The sequence below is a fragment of the Pelophylax lessonae genome (genome assembly GCF_965119305.1).
Source record: "Pelophylax lessonae genome assembly, chromosome: 11".
NCBI lineage: Eukaryota > Metazoa > Chordata > Amphibia > Anura > Ranidae > Pelophylax > Pelophylax lessonae.
The window spans coordinates 38,593,127-38,620,257 of record NC_138778.1 but is presented as its reverse complement, the minus strand read 5'-3'; the positions used below and the strand labels follow the sequence as shown (position 1 = coordinate 38,620,257).

At 42.7% G+C, this 27,131-nt stretch overlaps 1 protein-coding gene across 3 annotated transcripts in view; it reads right to left on the bottom strand.

The window, feature by feature from the left end:
• Positions 1-27,131, bottom strand: part of L3MBTL1 (L3MBTL histone methyl-lysine binding protein 1) — a 68,928-nt gene that overhangs the window by 29,602 nt on the left and 12,195 nt on the right. For 2 of the 3 annotated variants that reach the window (XM_082272051.1, XM_082272052.1), the window contains exons 5-9: positions 24,163-24,286; positions 23,960-24,080; positions 21,646-21,739; positions 21,043-21,134; positions 9,649-9,753 (exon numbers count right to left, since the gene is read on the bottom strand). In XM_082272051.1, the coding sequence (XP_082128177.1) occupies positions 9,649-9,753; positions 21,043-21,134; positions 21,646-21,739; positions 23,960-24,080; positions 24,163-24,286 (536 nt within the window). The remainder of the gene's footprint in view (positions 1-9,648; positions 9,754-21,042; positions 21,135-21,645; positions 21,740-23,959; positions 24,081-24,162; positions 24,287-27,131) is intronic. The other variant, XM_082272053.1, reaches the window with a different exon arrangement.

Genomic DNA, 27,131 nt, shown 5'->3' with positions numbered 1-27,131 from the left:
ACTGTCTCCCACCTGCAGCTCTGCCAGCTTCCCCCTTCCCCTCTTCTGCCGGCTGCTGCTGGTGACGTGTCAGGATGGAAAGCGGGAAAGGGGCTGGTAAATATGTAATTTACCGACCCCTTCCTTTTCTGAATGGATACAGTGAGCGATTGGTACCGATCGTTCCTGTGTCCATTTATAACTGAAGCATAGTAAACTGTGTTTACTATGCTTCAGATTGTGAATGAACAGGAAGCTCTGTACAGAGAAATTCCTGACCTCTCATTCTGTGCTGCTGAGGCTGCAGAGATGGAGACAAAGGGCTGTGTCCTCAATCTCCTTTCTCTGTCTCAAAGGCGAAACATCAGAGGTCTGTTTAGGCCCCTGATATTTCACCAAAGCCCCTCAGCAGGGCTCCTAAAAAATTGTAAAAAAAAAAATTTAAAAAATATAAACGTCAAAAAATAAATAAATATAATGGTGAAAAATATTAAAAATAATAAAAATTAAAAAAAAAAAACGACTTCCACCAGTGGAAGAACTACTACCAGGTTGCAAAGGTCGCGTTCTGCCACTGTGAGGGGGCCCCAGGACGACAGGAAGGGGGCCTCCTGCAGAAAATGTAAGACTGTATTAAAGGGCCCCACGATGAAAGAAAAGGGCCTCAGGCTCAGAGGAAATGGCCCCGGCCAGGAGTTAAAGGAGCCCTTCATGGTTTCTTGTACCGGGGCTCTGAAGGTTCTTTGTTACACCTCTGTTACTATGCACAGCCGCACCTGGTTCTGTGTGCACCAGCTTTAGTAGATCCCCCCTTTATATTCAAACATTATGGATGCCTTGTTTATTTGAGATGTTGGGCAATTAAAAAAGTCAATAAAGACCCCTCAAGGGAGGATTTTGATACAAAGGTATTGCAAAGATATTGGAACTGGAAGCAACATGCAATCCTGGTAATAACATTAATTTAAATTTTATGTTACCCTAAATATATCCACTGCAGCAGACGGCTTGTAGTTCTCAGTTAATTGAGAGGGCGCTGATGAGTGTCCTCATAGCTCCTTCATTCTTCCCACTCTTTAATCACTGTCTGCCTGTACAGGAGGTATGGGCAGACAGCTCTACTCAGAGTCTGCAGGAGTCTGACATTGCTCCCGCGATCTGCTGATCGCAGGTTCAATGCTCTGCTGGCTCCTAAGAAAAAATAATAATAAATGCACATTTTTTATTACCTGCAAAAAAAAGTGTATTCATTTATTTACAAAAGCAAACTTATCCTTTTAAGTTGTGAATAGCATGGGTTCAGGTGACCCCTAGTGGTTAGGTGTGGTTGCTGCAGTCCATGTTGACTTGAGATAGAAAACAAAACAATTGTGGTTTTGCACTGAGGAACCTGTTAGAGATTTAGAGTTTAATATTATTTTAAATGATAAAAGTCTCTGAAATACATATGAATGTTATAATGTAATATGTTAGTTTTGAAGGTTACTTCAATATGTCTCTTTCAAGGACAGAGAAGCCATTTTGCTATGTACAGTATCTCACAAAATATTGACACTTTTGGGCTCAATTTGGATATTGTCAGTTAGGGGTGCACTCACTTTTGTTGCCAGCGGTTTAGACATTAATGGCTGTGTGTTCAGTTATTTTGAAGGGACAGCAAATTTACACTGTTATACAAGCTGTACACTCACTACTTTACATTGTAGTAAAGTGTAATTTCTTCAGTGTTGTCATATGAAAAGATATAATAAAATATTTACAAAAACGTGAGGAGTGTACTCACTTTTGTGAGATACTGTATGTATATTTATTTTTTAACCTTATGTCAGTATGTTGGGTGTAGTTATGTGTCTTACTATAGACTCAAACCATAAATGCAAGAGTGGGTGTTACTTTTATTTTTGGTAATACTACCTTCTTGGGACATACTTTTTGCTGACATCATCTGTACAGTATAAGAATACACTATGTTAGACGTTCTTTAGAGAGAGATGAGAAAAGGACATCCTACACTCTGAAGGTATGTAATGTCTGTCATATATCTCTCTCTCTCCTTCTGTCCATTTCTGTTGTTATGTTTTACTTTACTTTAAGAAAATAAAAAAACTTTCCTAACGTGGCAGCTAAGAAGTCTATTTCAAACAGAACCTACACCAACCAAACTCCATTCCAAATAGGCTATAAGTCACTCTAGAATTGTAATGATAACTTGGTAGCTCAAGGGTCTTACAGCTCCCAACAGTCCATGGGTGGTGGACAGACAAACTGGAAAGAAAAAAGGGGAAACGCAGCCCTAGTGCAGTTAACCTTTAATTATAAATTAAATCCATTACACCCACAAGTGTATTCGGACCGGTGGAGGATAATGTTCTCTATATCCTAATGAGTGTCTCATTAGTATCCTGTGCGATCAGCAGATGTACTGTAGCCAGCAGTCCTGCTCCTGTAATCCTCACTGCAGTGTTGGCAAACCAAGATGTGCTGGATCGGTCCAAAGGACGCAAGGGATTATACAGGGGTCTATGTTCCTAAGCAGTATCGGCAGGCTGCTAATGGAGGCTGGCTACAGGCAACCTCGGGTAGCTTCCGCTCAAGAAAAGAAACACCGGCCGCTACAGAGTAAACCCAACAGTGTTAGGCTGCTACGGTAGCATGTTTCGGGGACGTGTCTCTTTTTCAAATTGACCACATTAGAGGATAAAAGCACAGCATTATCTATGTTGTATTATTTTCAGTTTGTAAGGGACATAAAATGTGACTAAATTAAAATAATAACAATCAAAATAGTTTGTAGAATGTAAAATAAATCAAAGTATACGATAAAATTAATTCAAATCTTTTCACATGTAAAAACTATATATATATATATATATATATATATATATATATATATATATATACTTTTTATATACAAGAAAAAAAGACAAACTATGTATATATGTATAGAAAAATATTTAAAAAAATATTTTATGTGTATATGAGAGAGATGTGTATGACTATTCATATAAATTAATAAACATAAATATTAAAAATGATATAAATAATAAAGCTAATGACAAAGGTAACATTCTTAACAAAGGAAGACGTTCCTTTCTAATAGAGGACTATACTGTATATAAAGGTACACAACTAAGCATGGCCTATATCAAAATATGATGTGGTAACACGGTAGAGATAAAAAAAAAAATATATATATATATATATAAAGTAAAGGTAGCAATCCAAGCAAGATGAAAGGGGGCCACGTTATAGTCCACACCTGCTTTGGAGGGGAAACAGTACGGCAGCTGGGATTTACTGGTAAAACCAGTTAGGTGGTAAGGTTCAATGCCAATGAGACACCTGCCAGAGAACACTGGATAGAGGCAGGATAAGACTCTAACATTCACTTATAAAGACCATTGTTCTTTATATATTTTAATTTGAAAGTGCACCTTTGCACTTATTACAAGGGGACAATCCCCCATGATGCTGAGGGATATATAGAATATGAGTAAGAGACCCCTGCAGACTAGAATCTGATTACTAGTAAAAGATCCGCATTACTAGTAAAAAAACAATAAAAATGACATAAATCTTTCCCGTGGCTAGTAAACACAATAACTTTTGCGCAAACCAACCAAAAATAGCAGAAAACAAATTGGCCTAGAATGTTAAAAAAATTAGATTTTTACATATATTTTTTTGGGAATGTTATATAGCAGAATGTGAAAAATATTGTTTTTTTTTCAAAGTTGTCGCTCTTTTTTTGTTTATAGCGCCAAAAATAAATATTGCACAGGTGATAAAATACCACCAAAAGAAAGCTCTATTTGTGGGGAAAAAAAGGACATCAATTTCGCTTGGATACAGCGTCGCACGACTGCGCAATTGTCCGTTAAATTTACACAGTGCCAAATTGCAAAATAGGGCCTGGTCATTAAGCAGCAAAATCTTCCGGTCTTAAAGTGGTTAAAGATGCTCTAACTCTGATTAAAGCTTAGAAAAGCAACAAAACGCTGAAAAATGCAGCTGTTTGGCGCTTATCGGCGTTTTTAAACCATAAGCTTTTGTGGGAGTATAGTTTTGCTATAAAAAGCTAAAAAAAAAACGCTACAGCTGAAAAACGCTAAAAAAACGCTACTGCAAAAAAAGCGAAAAAACTCCTTCTACAGTTTTCTACTGGCCCTTTTATAACGTCCAGTGTGCATGAGGCCTTATGGGGTTTAAGGCCATTGAGAAAAGACAAGTACAGTTGTTTTATTTTGTCTTCATATAAGTACACAGGCAGAATCTGTTTCTACATAGTAGACCAGGACAGTAAAAGCATTTCTGTTACAGTGAGATAAAGCATTTGCCTAAAGAGGTTATAGTGCAGCCATGTGATAACCCTAATCTACATATGTGAGGACTCTTTTTACTGCATCTTTTAAAGTTGCAGAAGCAGGAATTCACAGCTTTTTGAATGGGATATACATGCCCTCTAGATAGCTGTTTAGAAAAGACTTTGAATAACAAAGATAGTGTATAGTGTTCAAATATGGCACAGTCATGCTGGAACAAAAATAAGTGCCTTCCTCAAATTGTTGCCAAAAGGTTGGAATCCCACAATTGTCTAAATGGTCTTTGTATGCTGTAGCATCAACAGTACCCTTAATTCATAGGTGTGCGCACAGGGTGTGCCTGGTGTGCCTGGGCACACCCTAATCACCCATAGTTGCCAACTGTCTTGAATTATATGCACATTATCGGGACAAATTTCATCCCTGTACCTCCTCCCCCAGCAGTTTCAGGCACTCCCAGCTCTCAGGAGGACTGCAAAACATCACCAGGATGGACCCTGCCTCCTCCTTGCTTTCTTCTAGTATTGCAAATAGGTTTGAGTGGGTGGGTTGGGTATGTGCACGGCCCAGAGAACATATATTTATACACACACACGTGTTTGAGCTTTGGGGCGCACACCCTAATGCAAAAGGCTGCGCACACCTATGCCTTAACCACTTAAGCCCCGGAAGATTTTACCCCCATTCCGACCAGGGGGTATTTTGCGATTCGGCACTGCGTGACTTTAACGGACAATTGCACGGTCGTGCGACGCTGTGCCTAAACGAATTTGGCGTCCTTTTTTTCCCACAAACAGAGCTTTCTTTTGGTGGTTTTTGATCACCTGTGGGATTTTTTGATCACGCGCTATAAACAAAAAAAGAGCGTCAATTTTGCAAAAATAGCAATATTTTTCAAATTTTTTTATATGAAATTCCCCCAAAAAAAATGTAAAAATCAAAATGTTTTAACATTTTCGGCCAATTTGTTTTATGCTACCTATGTTTGGTAAAAAAAATCGCAAAAAGCGTATTTTGATTGGTTTGCGCAAAAGTTATCGCGTTTACTAACAAAGGGAAAGATTTTTGTCATTTTTGTTGTTTTTTTTTTAACGCGTAATGGCGGCGATCTGCGATTTTTTTTTTGCGGTACTGCGACATTGGATCGGACCCTTGACTGACATTTTTGACACTTTTGGGGTTACCAGTGACATTTCTACAGTAATCAGTGCTATATATATGCACTGTTACTGTAAAAATACACTGGTAGTGAAGGGGTTAACTTTATTTGGGAGGGAGGGGCTGTGTGTGTCCCTAGGGGCGTGCTTTCTACTGTGATTGGCTGTGGCTTCAGCTGTAAGGACAATGATCAACGGATCTACATAGTAGATCCATGTGATCAGTGTCTTTACAGCGAGGAGAATGACAGGCAGCTTGTTTACACAAGCTGCCTGACATTCTCCCTCTCCCCCGCCGATCGCCGAGTGGCCAGCGGACATCGGGTCCGCTGGTCACACGCGCGGGGGGGTCCGTGACCACGCGGGAGCGGGAGCGCGCCTCCGGGGGCGCGTGCTCGCTCCCTAGACCCTCACAAGCAAGCAACGTAGCCCTACGTTAGTTTGCCTGTGAGGGGCTGACCGCCGACGTAGATAGTCGTGCGGCGGTCGGCAAGTGGTTAATTAGAAACACCTGAGGTTTATAATCTGGAGGGGTTTCCACATATTTTTTACCTTAAATGTATAGAAACAATAAACCTTGTAATAATTCCAGTAACTGGGAGGATCTGGGAAGTCAGGTGCGCATTACACTGCCAGAGTCCTAGAGACTTAGAAAGTCAATAGATGAGTGAATCCAAAGACATCTTTCCAGGGCTGTATTTACCATAGTGGCACCCAGAGATGTATAGTAACTAAGTAGAACTACTTCACTACTGTACTTAAGTACCAAAAGGCGGTATCTGTACTTTCCTAGAGTAGAATTTTTTTCTCCTACTTCCACTTTTACTTCACTACATTTTTTCGATGATTTCAATACTTCTACTCCGATATTTTTTTTTGTGCTGCATAGTTACTCGTTACAATTATAAAAACTACCACTGCCAGAACAGTAGATGGCAGGTTTCATGAAGCTCAAAAAAATGTGCATAATGTCATGTGTACTTTTGACTTTTGACTTCTTTCTTTAATAACTTTAACTTTAATAAATGTTTGACTTCTTTCTTTAATAACTACATAACACAGTGCTTGTACTTTTACTTTCAGTACTTGAGTAGCAAAATGTTTAAAAAAACTACTTGCAATACTTAAGTACAAAAAATGTTGAATACTTTAGTACTTCTACCCAAGTCACTTTTTGATAGAGCACTTCCACTTCTACTCAAGTCACTTTTTGATCGAGCACTTGTACTTTTACTCAAGTATGGGTTTCGAGTACTTTATACAACTCTGTTGGCACCTCTGGGCAGGTACCTTGTAAAGGTGGCACCACTAAACCTTAATATATAACTGTGATAACCATTTCCTTATTTTGTTCCCCTCTTGTTGCAACTTCTGAATATTTATTGGTGGCTACATTCATCAGGAAAATCGTTTGAGGAAGGAGGGCAGGGAGTGTGCTCTCAATGGAGCTGGTTCACACATGTCCGGGGCGGCCACGGTCTGGATTGAAAAAGGGTCTGGTGCATGTTTGGGTCCAGGTAAGGTGCGAATTCAGGCATAATTTCGGACCTGAATCGCACCTGAACAAGTAAACAGACACGCAACGTGTGAACCCAGCCTTAGAGAGAAAAGGACGGAAGTAGAAAAAATGTGAGCAAGATTCCCAGGTCACACTAGACTCTCTCCAGGTACAGCAGCCGAGACTTCCAGGGGTTATCAAACTTCGACTAGGTATTATTGAGGGTACACCAGAGTTTATCGTTAATCAATATCAAGTTTAGTTTTTGAGTAAAGCATTCAAGTGAGACCACCAACTGGTTCCAACACCTACCAATGGCAATTCTAGCTGCCAGTATAATGTAGGATATACATTTTTTTCAGGTATAGCAGGTTTTCCAGGCCTGTGGCCTGATGTGGGTCTGCCATCGTTACCGGTTACCTCTCAAGCCCATGTGAGCTGCGACCCTGGGTGTGAGAACTGAGACATTGACAACTCCGGCATCTTTGTTTTGTTGTTTTATTGTATTTAAGGGGATGGGAGAAGGGAACAAGTGGGATACTCCTTTAGGCTCAACTATGTACAACTTGGGACTTTCTCAGAAAAAAGTCTGTTAACGCTGTCTTAACGCCAGCCGACGCTAGCCAACGCTCACTGACGCTTAGAACACACTGTAACTTGAAGGAACTGCTTAATCCTCGACTTTGAGTCCAGAAGATCCAGGACTATAGAATAAGGAGCTTCTAACACAGCTGCACTGCAAAGTCACTGACTTCTTCATCCAGCCTTGCACTGGCTTGAGGTAGACTGTTATGAATTTCTGTATGGCTGCAACTCCCAACCAATACACTGTACACTGTCTCTTCAGGGCCCAAACTGCAGGTGCCCCCTTTAACTCTTCAGGGTCCCCTGACTAGGCACCCCCTCTGTCACTTCAGGGTCCTCAACCTAGGTACCACCTTTACAGCTAGCTTATCTGGATCCTAGAACCTTCTCCAGAGTGGTCCCCTCTAACACTTCAGGCAGACCCCCAGGGGCAATCCTCAGTACTCACGACCTGTGTAGGCTTTCCTGGGACTGGACCCCTCTCGTTCCCCTGCTGGTTCTCAGCACACCGGATCCCCCTCAGCTCAACTCAGCATTCTCTGGATTCTGAGACGCCACCGCGAGACATCCGCTTTCCTCAAACAGGAGGCGAGACAGCCGTTCTCTCCCTCCTGGGACTCTGCTCCCGCCAAAGACACAGAGTCACGCACTTCCCTCAAACTTATACCCACTCCCAGAATCCCTTGCAGCATAATCTGCCTTCTGGGGTAGTTACAAGCCTGAATGTGTCCCCTGATTGGGTTTCCTCCACTGCCCTATCAGAAGCCTCTCACAGGAACCAGTGGGGAGACTCCCCTCTCAGCAGGCACACCTGGAAGCCATGACACCCTGGCAAAAATAAATCATGGCCCTGCTGTTAGGCAGACAAGGCCCACTATACATTTGCCTAGCACCTACCTGTAGGGTGCTACACAGGTGTTTAGGAGCCTCAATGTCTAGTTTCTGAAAAAGGGCAATTTAGGTTTTCTGCGGACAGTCACCTCCATTACTGAATGTCTTAGTTTGTAAGATTTAATGAGCAGGGCCCTCTGATTCCTCCTGTATTGAATTGTATTGTAACTGTACTCTCTGCCCTGTTGTAAAGCGCTGCGCAAACTGTTGGCGCTATATAAATCCTGTATAATAATAATGATAATAATTAGAGTAAAGATCCTTATCCAAAATCTAGTGATTTTAGGGCATTGCCACCAAATGTGGAACATGGTTCCCAGCTGTCCACGTCACCTAAAGCAAGAAGAGGAGGCTTGTGGGCATACTCTTTAGCAACTCTGGTGGAGACCATGTACCGCCTCAACAGTGTTTTATAACTGGATTCTGCCAGTGTTGTGTTAGGAGATACTTTGATACAGATTATTAGCTACTTCTTGCCATTCGTCTAGTTCTAAGGTAATTTCCAAATCGCGTTCCCATTGGGTCATGTATGGCAGTGGTCCTCAACTCCGGTCCTCAGGGCCCACTAACAGGCCAGATTTTAGGTATTACCTTGGGGAGATGCAGAGTACTGCAATCACTGAGCAGCAAATTATATCACCTGGGATGTATTTCAGTTATCTTGCAAACCTGGCCTGTTAGTGGGCCCTGAGGACCAGGGTTGAGGACCAAGGATGTATGGGAGTTCGTGCATTAGTGTAAGTAAAAGCTGGTGTAAGTAAGGTGGACACGTAGCCCTCAGGAGTGTGGCAAACTTGCAAGAGAATTCAAAGGATGTAAGCGGGCGAGTGGCCCCTTTTAGTTTTGACACCATGAAATACGAAACCTGGAGGTATTGAAACACTTTGGTGGGAGGAATTTTCCATTTGGCTTTATAGTACGCAATTGAATGAGGTTCATTTACATGGAGAAGATGCCCTATCTGCCGCAACCCTTTTTTTTCCCACCGACTGAATAAGCTGCAGTCCCGGTGTAAATTTCGGGTTCTTAAATAAACACTACACCGCTTTTACTTGGGTATTTCTAACAATATTATTAATATGCTTTAATGTTAAACTGCTTATACTTGATTATTTTGGTGACATTTGAAAATGAAGTAGTGTATCTACAGTAATTGACTACTGTACATATTATTAACGTTTAGTATTTTCTAGAAAGAAGATTATGTCCATCTCACCTCAACCACAGTTAGAATGAAGTACATGGATGGATGCTGAGGATCAATCCCCTCTAACTTCATCCCGACCTTGAAGCTGTTCTTGTGCTGTGCTCCAAGTTGCCACTATAGGAAAGAACACCAGATATGTGATCATAGGTAGCAAAACACATACACATTGATAGATAATACTGTGTGGGGTGTTTTTACTGGGGGTGATTTGAAATAGATGTACACCCCATTACTAAGCTCTCAAAGTGCCAAAATACTCAGAGTAGCTTTGAGAACTGCATAATATAATTCTTCCATTTTAAAGCAAAAGTAAACATTTATTATATTGCAGTTTAAAAAATTCTTGGATGTGATGGCAGCATTCGTTTTCTTTTTAGGGATTTCTTTCTTCTATTTTCATGCGGTAATCCAGCCAGCAAGTCTGCTTTTCATAGCACAAATTCTCCAGCAGAATGTATTACATTTTTAGTTTTGGGTTTAATACTGCTTTAACCACTTGCCTTCTGTGCACTTAAACACCCTTCCCATCCAGGCCAATTTTCAGCTTTCAGCGCTGTCACACTTTGAATGACAATTGCGCGGTCATGCTACACTATACCCATTTGAAATTTTTATCATTTTTTTCACACAAATAGAGCTTTCTTTTGGTGGTATTTAATCATCTCTGGGTTTTTTATTTTTTACAAAAAAAAAGAATAAAGACAAAAAATTTTGAAAAAAAAAAAAAGTTTTTCTTATTTTCTGCGAGTAAATTTTGAAAATAAATTTTTCTCCTTCACTGATGTGCGCTGATGAGGCGGCACTGATGGGCACTGATAGGCTGCACTGATGGGCACTGATGAGGTGGCACTTATGGGCACTGATGAGGTGGCACTTATGGGCACTGATGAGGAGGTACTAATATGCCGCACTGATGAGCACTGATAGGCGGCACTGAGAGGCGGCACTGATGAGCACTGATAGGCGGCACTGCTGGGCACTGATAGGCGGCACTGCTGGGCACTGAGAGGTGGCACTGCTGGGCACTGACAGGTGGCACTGCTGGGCACTGAGAGGCGGCACTGATGGGCACTGATAGGCGGCACTGATGGGCACTGGCGGATGGCACTGGACACTGACGGGTGGCACTGATGAGCGGCACTGATGGGCAGCACCATCAGTGCCCACACTCAGTGGCCATAGTGCTGCCAATCAGTGCTCATCAGTGCCTAGATAAGCAGGCACTGATGGGCACTGACTAGCAGCACTATGGGCACTGATTGTGGGCATTGATGGGGGGCACTGATGGCGGGCACTGTGGGCACTGATGGGGGGGGCACTGTGTGTGTGTTTTTTTACCTTGTGTAATCAGGGCACTGGTGATCGGTGCCCTGATTACATTCTCCTGTGTCCCCGGCGCTGTGAGGCTCCCCCTCCTTCCTCACACTGCAGGCTCCGTGTGAGGAAGGAGCGCCGGCGATGAGAGATGATCTCATATGTTTACATATGAGATCATCGCTCATTGGACGGCCAGATCACGTGGTGAATGGCAGCTGTGATTGGCCATTCACCACGATCTGTGATCGGCCGTGTCCAAGGGACACGGCCGACACAGATTTTCCCCGCAGCGCGCTCGCGGGAGCGCGCTGGGGGCGGGTCACTGGGAGGCCATTTAAAAACGGCCTCCCGAAAATTCGAGTCCGCGCTGCAGCCGTATATAGGCTGTAGCGCGGATGGGGGGTGGTTAACCACTTGCCGACCGCCGCAAGTACATATACTGCGGCGGTCAGCCCCTCACAGGCAAAGTGACGTATGGGTACGTCACTAGCCTGTGAGGCTCTGGGGAGCGAGCGTGCGCCGCCGGAGGCTCGCTCCCGCGCAGTCACGGACTCCCCCGCGCGTGTGACCGGCGGACCCGATGTCCGCCGGTCACTCGCGATCGTCGGGTGGAGAGGGAGAAAGGCAGGCGGCTAATGTAAACAAAGCTGCCTGTCATTCTCCCCTGTGTAGGAATAGTGATCATACGGTTCTACTATGTAGGACCGTTGATCACTGTTCCTACAGCTCAAGCCACAGCCAATCACAGTTAGAATCACGCCCCTAGGGACACACACCACCCCTCCCTTAACCCCTTCACTGCCAGTGTCATTTTACAGTAACAGTGCATATGTATAGCACTGATTACTGTAGAAATGTCACTGGTAACCCCAAAAGTGTCAAAAATGTCAGTCAAGGGTCCGATCTGTCCGCCCCAATGTCGCAGTCCCACAAAAAAAAATCGCAGATCGCCGCCATTACGCGTTAAAAAAAAAAACAACAAAAATGACAAAAATGTTTCCCTTTGTTAGTAAACGCGATAACTTTTGCACAAACCAATCAAAATATGCTTTTTGCGATTTTTTTTTTTTTACCAAACATATGTAGCATAAAACAAATTGGCCGAAAATGTTAAAAAATTTAGATTTTTACATTTTTTTGGGGGGAATTTCATATAAAAAAATGTGAAAAATATTGTTATTTTTGCAAAATTGAGGCTCTTTTTTTGTTTATAGCGCATGATCAAAAAATCGCACAGGTGATCAAATACCACCCAAAGCTCTGTTTGTGGGAAAAAAAGGACGTCAAATTCGTTTAGGTACAGCATCGCACGACCACGCAATTGTCCGTTAAAGTCACGCAGTGCCGAATCGCAAAATAGGCCCTGGTCAGGAAGGGGGTAAAATCTTCCAGGGCTTAAGTGGTTAATGAAAGCTGAAGATTTCAAAAGATTGTAAAACAACTTTTTATATTAAGCCTAGTACACACTGCTAGGTTTTTTTTTTTCGTTCAACCCAGCAGGCTAAACGATAAAAAACTGACAGCTCTGGTTGGAGCAACTGTACTAACAATGCAATGTTAGTACAGCAATCTGCCCTGCTGTTCTATCATGTTCTGACTGGGGGACGGCCCTCCGTCATTGGCTGAAAGCGCTGATTGGGAGCTGGTCAGTAGACCTTTTTTGTTCATGCCCTTTTGACAGAAGTTGGTCGAACGGCTGCAGTACACGGGCTGAATGTAGGCCGGTTTCTATTGAACCTGCCTATACCGCCCGACATTCGGCCTGTGTGTATGGGGCTTTATACTACACATCGTAAATGCTATATGAAATTTTAGTAAGTGGGTTTAGATGTACTTAAAATGGCAAACTAGACTTTATAAACAAGTTGAGTTGCTATATGATACCATCATTTTATTGGATGCCACTTTTTAATTACCGGTATATATTTGGTGCAGACCAGGGCTTTTTTTCTAATAAAATAGGTGCAGGTACTCCCTCTTCTGATTCATCCCTTGTCTCTGCCCCCCTAACCCCCTCCGAACACCATCTCTTGGTTCCACCCCCTACCCTCTCCTAGTTCTGCCCCTTATACAGAATACACAGTCAAGTATGTTTGTGTGTAATTTATACAGAATTTATTAATGATAAAGAGAAAAGCAGTAAAATAGATTCCCTGCAGACAGCAACAATAGACCCCCCCCAGCAACATTAGACCCAACAGCAAAAATAGATCCAAAAGATCCCCTTAGCAACAATAGATCCCTCCCAGCAACATACATAAGACTCTCTCAGCAACAACAGATACAGCATCAGCAACAATAGACCCCACCAGCAACAATAGGGCTCCCCGCACTACCCCACCAACCTTTGCCTTTACATACTGGAGGAGCTGAAACTGCGTTCCCCTGCATTCAGGCTGAAAAACGCCCTGGTGCAGGAAACATACTAGGGACTTTATCTGCCTTGGGTGAGTCTGGACTTCTAGTGCTTTGCTGTAACTTTAATGAGGAAGAAGCTACCATTATGGTAACTGATAGTATGTGAATTTTGTTTATTGCCATTTGTATCCCAGTTAGGATGTTTCTACAGTATGGATTTGGAAAGAACACCTTTCAGAGATGGCAGGGCACTGTGACTTCATGTACATTTGCAGATCAATGCAACAAACCTCCCATATCTTTCAAGTAAATGTTGTAAATCGATTAAAGTTAGCATTTCTATGCTGGCTACCTGAATTAAGTGCTGGAAAATAGATTTTTATGTTTATTAAAAATAGGCTTCCCATTTAAATTTTCTAAAACTGATTAAAATTCACATGTTGTTCTCCTGCAACCAGGTGCATTGTGGGAGTACTGTAAACTGTTTGTGTACCGAATGATTCCAGAAATTTAATTTCCTGCTTGTATGAATGCCTGAACTTGTATAATTATGGGCGTTTACTGTCATAGGTATTTACTATTTTGCTGGGAAAGTTTCTAAAGTTCATATTTATAAAAAGGCCAGTGAATAATTGATGTCTCACGAAAAAAAGAGTACCCGAAAATCCAAGATGAGCAGTCTATATTTCTTAAGTACTCATTTGACATGCAGCAGCCCTTGTCGCTCTTCTGAAAAGCAGTCTGCAGCTGATCGCTTTTCAAAGGGCTTTTCATGGGTGAAGAGGAGACAATATGTCACCTTCTCACTGCCTGTTTCAACCCTTAAAAAGGTTGAACCACCGTGCTGCAACGCAGCAAAAGAAGGTGGCTTATATGCAGTTTTGACACCCATCTAATGAAGGGCATAGAGCTGCTGAGAGCTGTATACATGCCATGGCCACTTTGCTTTACGGCCACAGCAAAGATGAATCTACATATCACATTCAGCAGGCTGTACCACCCCCAAACATGGCTCCATTAATAGAATCATGCTGCAACCACCCTACAGCTGCATGCAGGGCCTGGACAAGGGGTGGGCAGGAGGGAGGCAGTTGCCCATGGCTCAATGGTTTATTGCAGGGATGGGGGGGGGGCGCCTTGACCATAACCCTAAGGGAAGGGGGGGGGCGCAGTTTGTCATCCTTGCCCTGGGCGCTGGATGACCTTGTCCCAGCACTGGCTGCATGCAATAGTTCAATCTTTTTAAGGGTTAAAATAGGCAATGAGGAGGTGACATATCGCCCCTTCACTACCTGTCAGACACCTCCTGAAAAGCAGATCCACCATGGATCCCTTTTAGGAGTGGCAACAAGGGCTGCCCACATCAAGACAACCTCCTAAATGAGTTGCATTCAGTAGCAGTACTGTAACATGAACAGAGATGTATAGTAACTAAATAGAACTACTTCACTACTGTACTTAAGTACGGAAAGGCGGTATCTGTACTTTCCTAGAGTAGAATTTTTTTCTCCTACTTCCACTTTTACTTCACTACATTTTTTCAGTGATTTCAATACTTCTACTCCGATATTTTTTTTGTGCTGCATAGTTACTCGTTACAATTATAAAAATTACCACTGCCAGAACAGTAGATGGCAGATTTCATGAAGCTCAAAACATGTGTATTATCAGCGCATACCAAAATAAATGCTACTGTATGTATAAATAAAAGCTGCATTTGAAATAATAAAAAACAATATGATGTTCAAACTTTTGACTTCTTTCTTTAATAACTACATAACACAGTACTTGTACTTTTACTTTCAGTACTTCAGTAGCATTTTTTTTTCAAAACTACTGGTACTTTTACTTTCAGTACTTGAGTAGCAACATTTCAAAAAAAAAAAAAAAACTACTTGCAATACTTAAGTACAAAAAATGTTGAATACTTTAGTACTTCTACTCAAGTCACTTTTTGATCGAGCACTTTTACTCAAGTATGGGTTTTGAGTACTTTATACAACTCTAAACATGAAGTTTCATTTTTGCAGCAGCATGTCTAAAGCCCTGAGTGGCTGCATGCCTGGTGGGTAATGGGTGTTAAAGCCACCAGCTCAACTGCCTGCTTGTGTGAACAAGCCCTAATTGTAGTGAAGAAAAAGTGAGGTCACAGTTCTGTCGGTGATGTCTACCAGGGGTGTCTACGGCCAGGGCCAAAAGTTTTGAAAATTACACAAATATTAAGTCTGCTGCCTCAGCTTTTATGATGGCAATTTTCATATACTCAAGAATGTTATGAAGAGTGATCAGATGAATTGCAATTATTTGATAAGTCCCTCTTTGCCATGAAATTTAACTTAATCTCATAAAAAAAAATTTCCACTGCGTTTGTGAAGAAGGCTTCAGGGTGCCCCAGAAAGTCCAGCAAGCGCCAAGACCATTTCCTACAGTTGATTCAGCTGTGGGATTGGGGCACCACCAGTGCAAAGCTTGCTCAGGAATGGCAGCAGGCAGGGGTGAGTACATCTGGATAGCCTGGTGTCAAGAAGCAAAACCACTTCTCTCCAGTTAAAACATCAGGGACAGACCAATATTATGAAAAAGGTACAGGAATCGGACTGCTGAGGGTCTGGGGTAAAGTCGTTTTCTTTGATGAATCCCCTTTCCAATTGTTTGGGGGCATCCTGAAAATATCCTGCTCGGAAAAGAAAATGTGAGTCCTGTCCTGTGTCATACCAACAGTAAAGCATCCAGAGACAATTCATGTGTGGGGTTGCTTCTCAGCCAAGGGAGCGGGCTCACTCACAATTTTGTCTAAGAACACAGCCATGAGTAAAGGTAGGTACAAAAACATCCTACGAGAGCAACTTCTCCCAACCATCCAAGAACAGTTTGGTGAGGAGAAATGCTTTCCCAGCATGACGGAGCACTTAGCCATAAGGCAAAAGTGATAACTAAATGGCTTGGGGAACAAAACATCAAGATTTGGGGTCCATGGCCAAGAAACTCCCCAGACCTTAACCTTCCTAGCGGTATTCCCGAGTGTGGCTGGGGGTTAAATTTCAGTGCCAAAAGCGGTAACCCCGAGCCACACTCGGGGTACCGCTAGGAAGATCGCTGGATCCTGTAAGAGAGGGTACTCACCTTGTCCCCGGGATCCAGCGATGTGTCCCGGCAGTGTGCGGTGGCGGAACTTCCTCCCGATGCTCTGTGCCCCGTCTTCCGTCTCCTGCGACGTAACGCTCGCAGGGGGGTGGAACCGGTGGCAAATTCAAAAAGTAAAACACACCAAACACACTGATTCATTGCAAAATAAAATAAATTCACATTAGTTTGCCCCCCAGTGCCCTTTCCTGCACTTTTTCTGTACTTTTTATGTATGTATGTATATATATATGTATATGTATATGTATATATATATATATATATATATGTGTATATGTATATATATATATATATATATATGTGTGTATATATATATATATATATATATATATATATGTATATGTGTGTATATATACACATATATACATATATATATATATATATATATATATATATATATATATACATACATACATACATACATACATACTTTAACTTATTTATAGTTATTTATTTTATTATGTTATAATTTATGATTTTGTGTTTCGAACTTTATCATACTTTATCAAAATAATGGTACCGCTTTCAGCACCTAAAATCGGAAAGAATCATACCGCCAGGGAGGTTAATACCATTGAGAAATTGTTGTCAATCCTCAAGAGGCGGGTGAACAAAAAAAAAAACACAAATTCTGACAAATTCCAAGCATTAATTATGCAAGAATGAGCTGCCATCAGTCAGGATGTGGCCCAGAAGAAGAAGATGACTGATAGCATGCCAGGGTGAACTGCAAAGATCTTGAAAAAGAAGGGCTAATACTGCAAATATTGACTCTTTGCATAAACTTAATGTAATTGTCAATAAAAGCCTTTGAGACTTATGAAATGCATGCAATTATATGTCAGTATATCATAGTAACATCTAACAAAAAGATCTAACAACACTGAAGCAGTAGGCTTTGCGAAAATTAAAATTTGTGTCATTCTCAAAACTTTTGGCCACGGCTGTAGATTAAAAGACTGGCTGAACTGAATTGCAAGGCATTTGGCAGAAATATATTTGTCTTCTATGAAACTGTATATCTCAGGGGCGTAACTACAGGGGTTGCAGGGGTTGCAATCGCTACCGGGCCCCATCCTCCAGGGGGCCTGTGCAGCTCCCCTGTACACCTGGATAGGAGGGGCTCCCTCTCCTGCCGGCTGCTGCAGGGGATGTGTCACAATAGAGAACCAGGAAGGGGTCGGTAAAAATGTAATTTTCCAGCTCCTTCCTTTTCAGAATGGACAGAGTCATAGTCAGTGACGTTGTTAAAAAATAAAATAAAATGATAAAATATAATACAATTAAAATACCAAAAAAATAAAAACGACTGACACCAGTGGGTGAACTTCAAGGATCGCAAAGGTCACACTTGTGACGGGGCCCTGGTATTCCACCACTGTGGGGAGGCCCCAAGATGGCAGGAGGGGGGCCACTGCAAAACTTGTGAAAGGGTCCCGCTGAGGGCTGTAATAAAGGGCCCCACAATGAGATTAAAGGGCCCCAGGATCAGTGGGAAGAGCCCCAGGCTTGAAGGGAAGGGCCCCAGGCCAGGGGTCCGGGGGGGCCCTTCATGGTTTCTTGCACCGGGGCCCTGAAGGTTCTAGTTACGCCTCTGGTATATCTGCTTACCTAAAGTTCTGCTTTCATAGTACTGATCTTAGAATTAGTGATATGTGTTCTCTGTCTGAGAAGAAAAACAGTGGCAGTCTCTGCATGACAACTAATGGGTTAGCATTGCTGACAATCCGATGTACAACACTGTTCGCCCAATTTTGGGTATACACAGTGTGGGCTGTATAGTCCTTAGAGGCAGTTTCTGTTTTTCTTAGATATGGGAGCTTGGTACATTGATGTCAGATGTGCACTGAGTTGCTAACGTAGGTGGATGCCCAAAAACTGTTAAACAGTAATTAAAACAGAGATAAGAAAAGAAAAAGATAATCCAGCTACAGGGCTGATTTGTTGGTACAGTGAAGTGAGTCCAGTACATCTGGTAGAATGGCCTGCTACGTCTTTGTTTCTATTGCCAAGAATTCCTCATATCACAACCCAGTTTGCGTTCTCCAATGCACCATTGCTGCTGCCAATCGGTGGATTATGTGATGATAATAATAATGAAAACATCTGTGCTCATACTTGAATACTATACAAAACTCTATGCAGGGTGTGCAGATTGTGCAACTGCCCAAGCCTCAAGACTAAAGATGGGTACACATTCTATAAGTCGAAACCAAGGATGGAAATAATGTACAAAAAGTCTCATACAACAAAGGCTTTTTTTGTTGTTTATTGTTTCTGATCATGCACATTCTTTCATATCTGAATTTTCTTATACGGAAACCGTACTAAAACAGTACACATTAAACTAAAATCTTTCGTTCCATTCATGTACAAGAAAAAATTTGGAGTTTGTCCCTTCGGAAATTTTTATTTGGAAAGTTTGAATCGGATTTCGAAAGTTGTGTACACACTATCAGAAAATTGTAAGATCGTGCCTCGCATGTAATTTTCCTTTAAATTTTCTCTTAGTGTGTACCCAGCTTTAGGCGCTTCGTTGTGCTAAATATGGGTTCAATGGGTTCAATGGGTTCTGGGATCCATTCCCACTCTCACAGAGATCACTTCTAGGGCAGTTGAGAACAGAAACCTTTTTTTTTTATGTCCCCTGAATGATTAAGTAAAGCCAGGCATGACTCAATAGGATAATCACCCAGGTTTATTAGATTGCCCCCCCTCCCATCCCCCTTCACTACACATATTCACCCTCCATTTGCGCCATCCCCCCCCCCCCCACTTCTTTGCTTAACCGACGGAGCACCGTAAAATGCCTAAAAAACATGTAACTGTCTTACTCCCACAATTCTGTATGAGATTCCTTACCATCTAGTAGCTAGGCCTGAGTGCTGTCAAATGGACTGGGGGCACTTAGGCCTTAGTAAGTTCTGGCCAGATCTACCTGACACTTATACAAGGCATTTTTTTTTTTTAACTTCACCCACACAGGTAAATGAGGTAGTAGCAGCAGACCAAATGGACTGTTACAAATGGAGAGCATGGGGGTAGCAGGCAAACTTTATTCTTTGACCTGCATGGGTCCATTTTAAATCAACATTCCTAGTCAGGTGCTTTGTGCTGGTGGCTAAAGTATATATCGCCAACATGCTATGAATCTTTAGAATACAGTCTGAGCATTTTGGGGAGTGATCGCATCACAATGGTAAAGGGCAATGTTTTGGGGTCACACAGGACCTGGGTCTGAACCTCTTTGTCTGGCGGTAACTTTTCTTGCTGAGCCACCTGAGATGGCTCCCTGTCTGATCTCTTAGGACAATCTTCTCTTGTGTCTTGTTACTCTTGAGCCTTGTACCCTATACTCCTCCCATGAACTTCATATTTAAGCCATGCCTTTGCACTTCCTGTTTGCCAGATTGTTGTGCTCTCTCCAGCCAATATTTTGTTCTTGTCGCTTCTGCTGCTGTCTATATCTTCGCTACCACTCATTACCGACTTTTAGCTTGTTCCTTAACTACGCTTCTGCTTGATGCTAACCTGCAATCACTTGTTATCGACTTTTGGCTTGTTTATTGACTATGCTTCTGCTTCATCTCTACCCCGGCTTGCTCAACACCTGGTAGGACAATCCTGAGGACCGTCACCTGGTACTAACACACAGCAAAACCCATCTCCACCATCAGATGCTCTGGTAAATACCGGTTAGTACCCCAAGTGAGGCCATGTCATCTGCCAGGGTGACCTGCTTATATACCTATCCTGCTGGTCAGTGGGAGTTTCTCCACTGCTATAGCTACTGGTCCCAGAGCCTGACCCTGGACCGTGACAACCTCTTCTTCAGGCCTAATGAAGGGGTCCTAAGTGGCCACAAAAGATTGCACTTTACCAGTGTAATGTGATCACCTAAATAAATGTTCAGACAGTATTTCAAAGATCTGTGGTGTGCTGGCGATATATACTGTACTTTGGCTTCTGGTGCTGGTTTTCAGCTGGTAATTACTACAGCAGCTTCTCACATCTTGCCATTTCCAGGAATGTGCGCAATGGAAATATTACACATGGTGCTAGTAGCTGACACCAGATTAAGCATATTTTCCCAGAAGTCTGTACTGCACATACACCTGAGCAAAGTACTACCTACAGTGAAGATTTATATCACTGGTTAAAGTTGTCACGTAGTAGAAGTTTAAGTTTTAAATGTGGAGGGGGCACTATTTGAGTTGACTGTATCTATAAGAAGTGCACTGGTAGTTTTTCATTTAACCTACATAACCAGAAGAGCTTCTCCCTATATTCATTATTGTGTTTGAATGACACGCTTCTCCAAGGACTTACAATTTCTTTGACTGGATCCTTAGCAGATGGACTAGCCTTATTATAGTTTGATATGTGGCTATTGTTCTTGTTTTATTACGTCATAGTACTGATATGGACACTCATTATTATTTTAGATTTTTTAGGGCTGCACTTTTTTTTACAAGTTTTAAATGTAATCTTTGACCAATCTAAGACATTTATACATCTCTAGTAAAAAGTTGGATCTAATTAAAAATCTTGGGTTTTCACGCATCTATCCTTGTCCAGACCTACCTCCCGAAATAGATTGAGAGGAGCTGCGTCACACTTCTGCTCGTCCAGGTAAGCAGACCAGGACCAAGAATCTCCCAGTTCATCACCTGAAGCTATGAATTAAAAAATATTGCAAACAATATAAATGAGACTTTAATAAAGAGTAATAAAAGCTGGAAGAAAAGAAAATGGTGGTGTTGCTTTTGCCAATCGATGGGATGTTTGGTCAAGTCTTCCAGCTTACATTGGAAAAAACTAGACTCTGATTAATTTGTATAGACAACACATCCATTTTCTCTCCAATTAGAGAAACACTCAAGAATGTATTGATGATTTGGGGTTCACAGAAAGGGGGTATTACAGTGGATCTAATACAGAGAGGGGGCATAGCACATCAGTAATAGTGGACACTTCATGCAGGGCCGTCTTTATTCTTGATTGGACCCTGGGCAAACATTTTATTGGGCCCTCTTGAATCCACTTATCAACTATTTGGGGGCTCAAGGGGCAGCTGCTTTGGGCCCTACAACAATGACTAGACCTGGGGCAGCTGCCCCTTTTGCCCTGTGTTAAAGACAGCCCTGACTTCATGTATGCAGTGGGAAACCAGAGAACGAAACGTACTTTGTGTGTCTTTTTGGCTCCATATCTCCTGCTCCGAGCTCCTCACATATGGCCCCTCTGTATCTTTGGAAGTCTTCTGCTCCTTCTGCTTCTCCTAAATGATAATACCTCTCAGATATAGAGACAACTCCATACATAACACGGTACACAGACATACATCCCACACTCTTCTGTCATTTTTCTCATTGTCTTAATTGTCCTTGCTTGTGCTCTTTTACAAAATCTGGGCCAAAGAAAACTATCTGTGTTGACCAGAGGATCCAATCAGATTTCAGATGACATGTTTCCGCTTTGGCTGGGACACAATATACATAATTGGATCTTTATAGTCTCTCTGATTCAACAACCTCAGGCTTCTGGGGCATTCTTATAAAGATATTGATGGCATTCTAAGCTAATTCGTGATGAAGCATAGTCATTGCAACCATTGTGGCCAAAACAAGTTTCAGAGTACAAAGTCTTTTGCTCGGCCCCGTACCAGTCATATGCTTTACCACCACTGTTTGGAAGTTAGAAGAAGTAAGCAAACACACAGTTGGTATTTACTGATGACATAGTCACCAAAAAAGCCTCACTGTTTCCAGTTTACATTTAGGCAATTTTAGGATTTAATTGGCAGAGGGGAGGTAGCGATCTAAGCTACGTTCATTTGTGGTGAAAAGACAAATGGCAACTTACATCAGCAGCTAAAAACAAGGCTCATAAAGAGATAAGGGCCTGGTGGAAGTCCTCAGCCAAACAGGGAACCTGAGTCCAAACAACACAATTAGTAGGTTGGTACATGGTGGGAAAAAATTAGCGCTTTAGGTCATATCATGATTGGCAGCTGTGTTGTCCAGACCCAGGCACCCTGCTGTGCTGAGAACTTCCACCAGAGGCCCTCATCTCTTCATGAGTTTTCTTTTTAGCTGCCTATATAAGTTAACGTTTGTCTTTTCACCACAAATAAACATATTTTTAATACACTTAGATCGTGCCCTCGTCTCTTTTAATCTGTTATTCAGAGCCACTTCAGTCTCTCCAGAGGTGCTGCACCAAGTCTCTGATGCCAGCACAAAGTCACTCCAGATGTTCTAATTGGACTTATGGACTTACTATTGAACTCAGTTTTATCTGTGTACATCAGGCATGTCCAACCTGCGGCCCGGGGGCCACATGCGGCCCAGAACCCCAGGCAATGCGGCCCACTGCCCCCTGCTAATTTTTTTTTTGCTGGGGAGGAAGGAAGTCAGGTCGGGGGCATGGCCACAGCAGCTTCCAACTAACGGTAGGCAGAGGCTGCCTTGGAGGGGAGGGGAGGGGGGGGGCGAGCATGTGCAGTGTTTCTGACTCTTACCACAATGACCACTTCAAATCACTGAAGTGGTCATGATGGTTAGAGTGTTTCTTTAATATCTCTCAGAAGAAGTAAACCTCTGTATACTGATTCCATTTCATTTGATCATCCTCTAGTTGTGTTAAATTAGTGCGGGGGGTGCGGCGGCGTGGGAAGGGCGCGGCGGCATTTTATTACTTATATACCTTAACTATAGTATATATTTTATATGCGGCCCGAGAGAATTTCTCTACACTCAATGTGGCCCAGAGAAGCCAAAAGGTTGGACACCCATGGTGTACATATATCACTCATTGCACCATATATTCCCCCTTATCTAACTTCAGGATTTGGTAGTCAGAGCCAAGGATGTAAGACCTTAGCAGTTACTGGAATACAATAGCCAGCAGTGGAAATTAATCTATCCATGCTTTTTTGCATGGATAGGGGAACCACTGGAGGAACAAGAGAAATCTAGCCGTGCATGGCTAGCTTGGGATTCATTGAGCTCCACACAGGGACACAGGTATCCATCTGAAAACTAACATGGGTACAAGCAGCAACCAAAAGTTGCCCTCGCTCAGCGTTTCAGTTACCTTAAGAAACTTTTTAGGCAATTCAGGTTTGCTTTAAGGCACACGGGAAAAATATGGCTGTTGCCTAAAGCCACCATAGCAAATTATGTTCTGTTTACTAAACCCCACCCTGGTAAACTGTCTCTTGAAATCTGATTGGTTGCTGTGGACAATACATCAGTTTTTTGTATTTTAAAAAACATGCTCCAAAATGATTATCAAAGATATTATTATTGAACAGTATAAGCACTACTTATGTGTTCTAAATTCCTTTAATATACACACAAAAGTTACAACATGCAAACAGTTAAACTGATAAGACCTGCTCCACTACAGTGTATTGCGGCACTCTCCTCCAATCACAACACAGTGAAGCACTGACAACACTCAGGTGACATGAGTGCAATGATAGCTCTGTCCTCACCATTAGATCGGCCTCTGACTCAGCTGGGCTCTGATACTCTTTTGGCCTTCTTTTCTTGACCGGTATTGAGGTCTCGCTGCCCACCCCAAAGCCTCGTGATGGCTCCAGGACCAGGGACCTGCTGTGGACACCCCAGAAGCCAGGTAACACTAACCCGCTCCCCATTCACCCCCATCATAGCGATCAGCAGGGCTCAGTCTCACCTCTCTTTGAAGTGACATATTGCACCACATGCCTCACATTTTCCACTGGCCACATGCTGGCAACCACAGGTATCACAGAGACACAGAGCAGGATCAGAATGACGGCTCTCCTTCACTTCAGGAACTGCACAGACACAAATGAGTCATAAACACAACTGTACAACCCACAGACAAACACATGCATTCATGCTGTGGATAAAGAACAATACAACCACTGTAAAAACGATTGCAATAGGATCATCTACAGTGGGGTCAAAGCTAATGGCTGAACCCCTATTTCCTACCACCTTGACTTGAACCACTTGACTTCCGGAAGATTTAACCCTTATATGACCAGGCCATTTCTTGCAATATGGCACTGAGTACCCAAATAAAATGTATATCCTTTTTTCCACAAATAGAGCTATTTTTTGGTGGTATTTGATCACCTCTGCGTTTTTAGTTTTTGCGCTATAAACAAAAAACCCAGATCCAAGAGCAGGTATTACTCTAGCTTTATCCTTATCCTTCCTGTGCCCTAACCTTCGCTCCCTCTGCAACCCAACTCCTCACAACAACCCTCACTGTACCTCCACCCCTAACCCCTTCTGTATCCAAACTTTAACTTTAGCCCATCCTGTATCCCAACCCTAACACTAACCCTTCCTTAAAGCAGTATTAAACCCAAAAGGAAACATTTATTATATTGCAGCTTACCAATTTGTAATTGCGATGGCTGCATTCATTTTCTTTTTTAGGCTTTCTTTCTTCTATTTTTACCTGGTGACCTTGGCTGTAAGTCTGTTGTTTTTCAAAAGAACTAGCTCTCCTGCAAGTGTTTTGGTTTACAGCAGGGTTCCCCAAAGTATGGCCCACGGGCCACATCTGGCCCCCTGGGACGTTTTTTCCAGCCCTCAGCTTGAGTCGTCAGACTCACTGCAGGGTCATTTTCTGCTTAAGCTATATTGGGTAGCAGGAACTGTGCTGCATACTTACCCCTGACAGTATGCAGTGCAAGTCCCACAGCCCGACAATGCCTGTCCAACCTTGTGCTCACTAAGTGGTTGGTTGCTAGGACCGCTGGGCTAGGACCTACTGAACCTCCCAGCTCCTGCCTCATGGGAACACAATAATGCAGGGGGGCTTTGATGGGGACACAAATGTGTTTCGGGCTTTGATGGGGACACAAATGTGTCGGGGGGCCCTGATGGGGACACAAATATGCAGGAGGGCTCTGATGGGGACACAAATATGGAAGGGAGCTTTGATGGGAACACAAATATGTTGGGGGGCTCTGATTGGGACATAAATGTTTCAGGGGGCTCTGATGGGGGACACAAATGTGTCAGGGGACACTGATGGGGACACAAATATGGAAGGGGGCTCCAGGGGGGACATGAATATGCGGGGGGGGGGCTCTGAGGAGGACACAAATGTGTAGCAGGGGGGTCTAATGCTGTCCAAATGTATGGAGGTGTGCGGGTGTGATGGTAACACAGATGTAAGGCCCTGTGCACACTGAAGGTTTAGCCCCTGAGCATGAGGTTATGGCTTTTAGGTGCGAGTGGGGGTTACAGGTGCCCCGTCCAGCTCTACTGCTGGCAGCCTGTCATATTCTATTCTATTCTGCTGTAGATTAATTTATAAATAACTGACTTTTTTTTTTTTTGGCCCGCAAATACGTGGAAAATGCACATTATGGCCCTCAAAGTGAAAAGTTTGGAGACCCCTGGATTACAGGGATGAAACAATGCATTTACCAATGACAGGGGTGCTTACAATGGTAAGTTTTTAATTATTGATAAAAAACCTTTATGCTAAAAGGAAAAAACGGTTTGCGGCAGCTGCTTATTAAAAATTAGCTGGAGTTTGTTTGCAGTGTGTAAATACCCCCCCAGACTGACAATGCTGCTGTCTTCTGTGCCCCCCTTTTCTCATTCATCCAGAGTGGGGCACTCTGATACAGGAGGTGTGTTACTGGTCAGACCACCGGGTGAAAAGAGAGGGAAAAAATGCTATAAAAAAGAACACTAATGGAGCCACAGATCTAATGATAATTTTGGTTTTGGGTTTAATGCCGCTTTAAAGCCGATGTAAACCCTCATTATATAAGTAAAGGGCATTGGATAATGAAATGCAGACAAGTATAACAAAATTTAAAAAATTTAAGACCCGGTTCACACTGATGCGGTGCGGGAACCACAGCAATTCCTGTGTGGTTCCCGCACCACTTTAGAATTGCAGGCAGTTCACACCGTGCTCTGCGAACCGCTGTGGGTGTCATTATAAAGTTAATTGCAACAAAAGTTCCAGCGCTGACACAGCGTCACCTATACTCTGAGAAATTCCAAACCAAATCGGTACTGCTGCCAAGATAAGTGCTAATGACCAGCCAACAAACAACCAAAAAGAAGAAGAAGACTTGACAAAGTGCATGCGCGTGAAACATGTCGTCGCGGTAACGTCTCCTCCATGCGTTCCAGGCTGGTTCGCAGTTCCGGGTTTGAGAATTCCGCCTTTGGCTCCGAGTCGCAGTCACGTCACGTGATGAGCACCGCCGGGCCTGGCCAAGCTCCCTCTTGCATACAGCTTGAACACGGCTCTTCCGATTTGCATTCCATCTACATTCCATCTACAGGGGTTCGGCCACAGTTTACCCAGTGGACCCAGCAGTCATTACCGATCATCATCGGAATACACCGTTCTGGTACAGCAACAGTTTTCATTGACTCTTATTGCATTTAACTTTGACAATCCTCAATAAATGTTTTTTTATATCCATCGGCACGTTTATCAGCTTCCTGATAATACCAATATCTGGACAGCGCTGTTCTCTTCTTTTTGAATATAAAGTTAATGACACCCCTAAATCGGTTTGCAGAACGCAGTGCGAACTGTGGAATCAGATAGAATCGGATCGTATGGGTCTGAACACTGAATCCAATGCAGACAAAAAAAAAAAAAAAAGTCCTGCACGTTTTTGGTGTGGA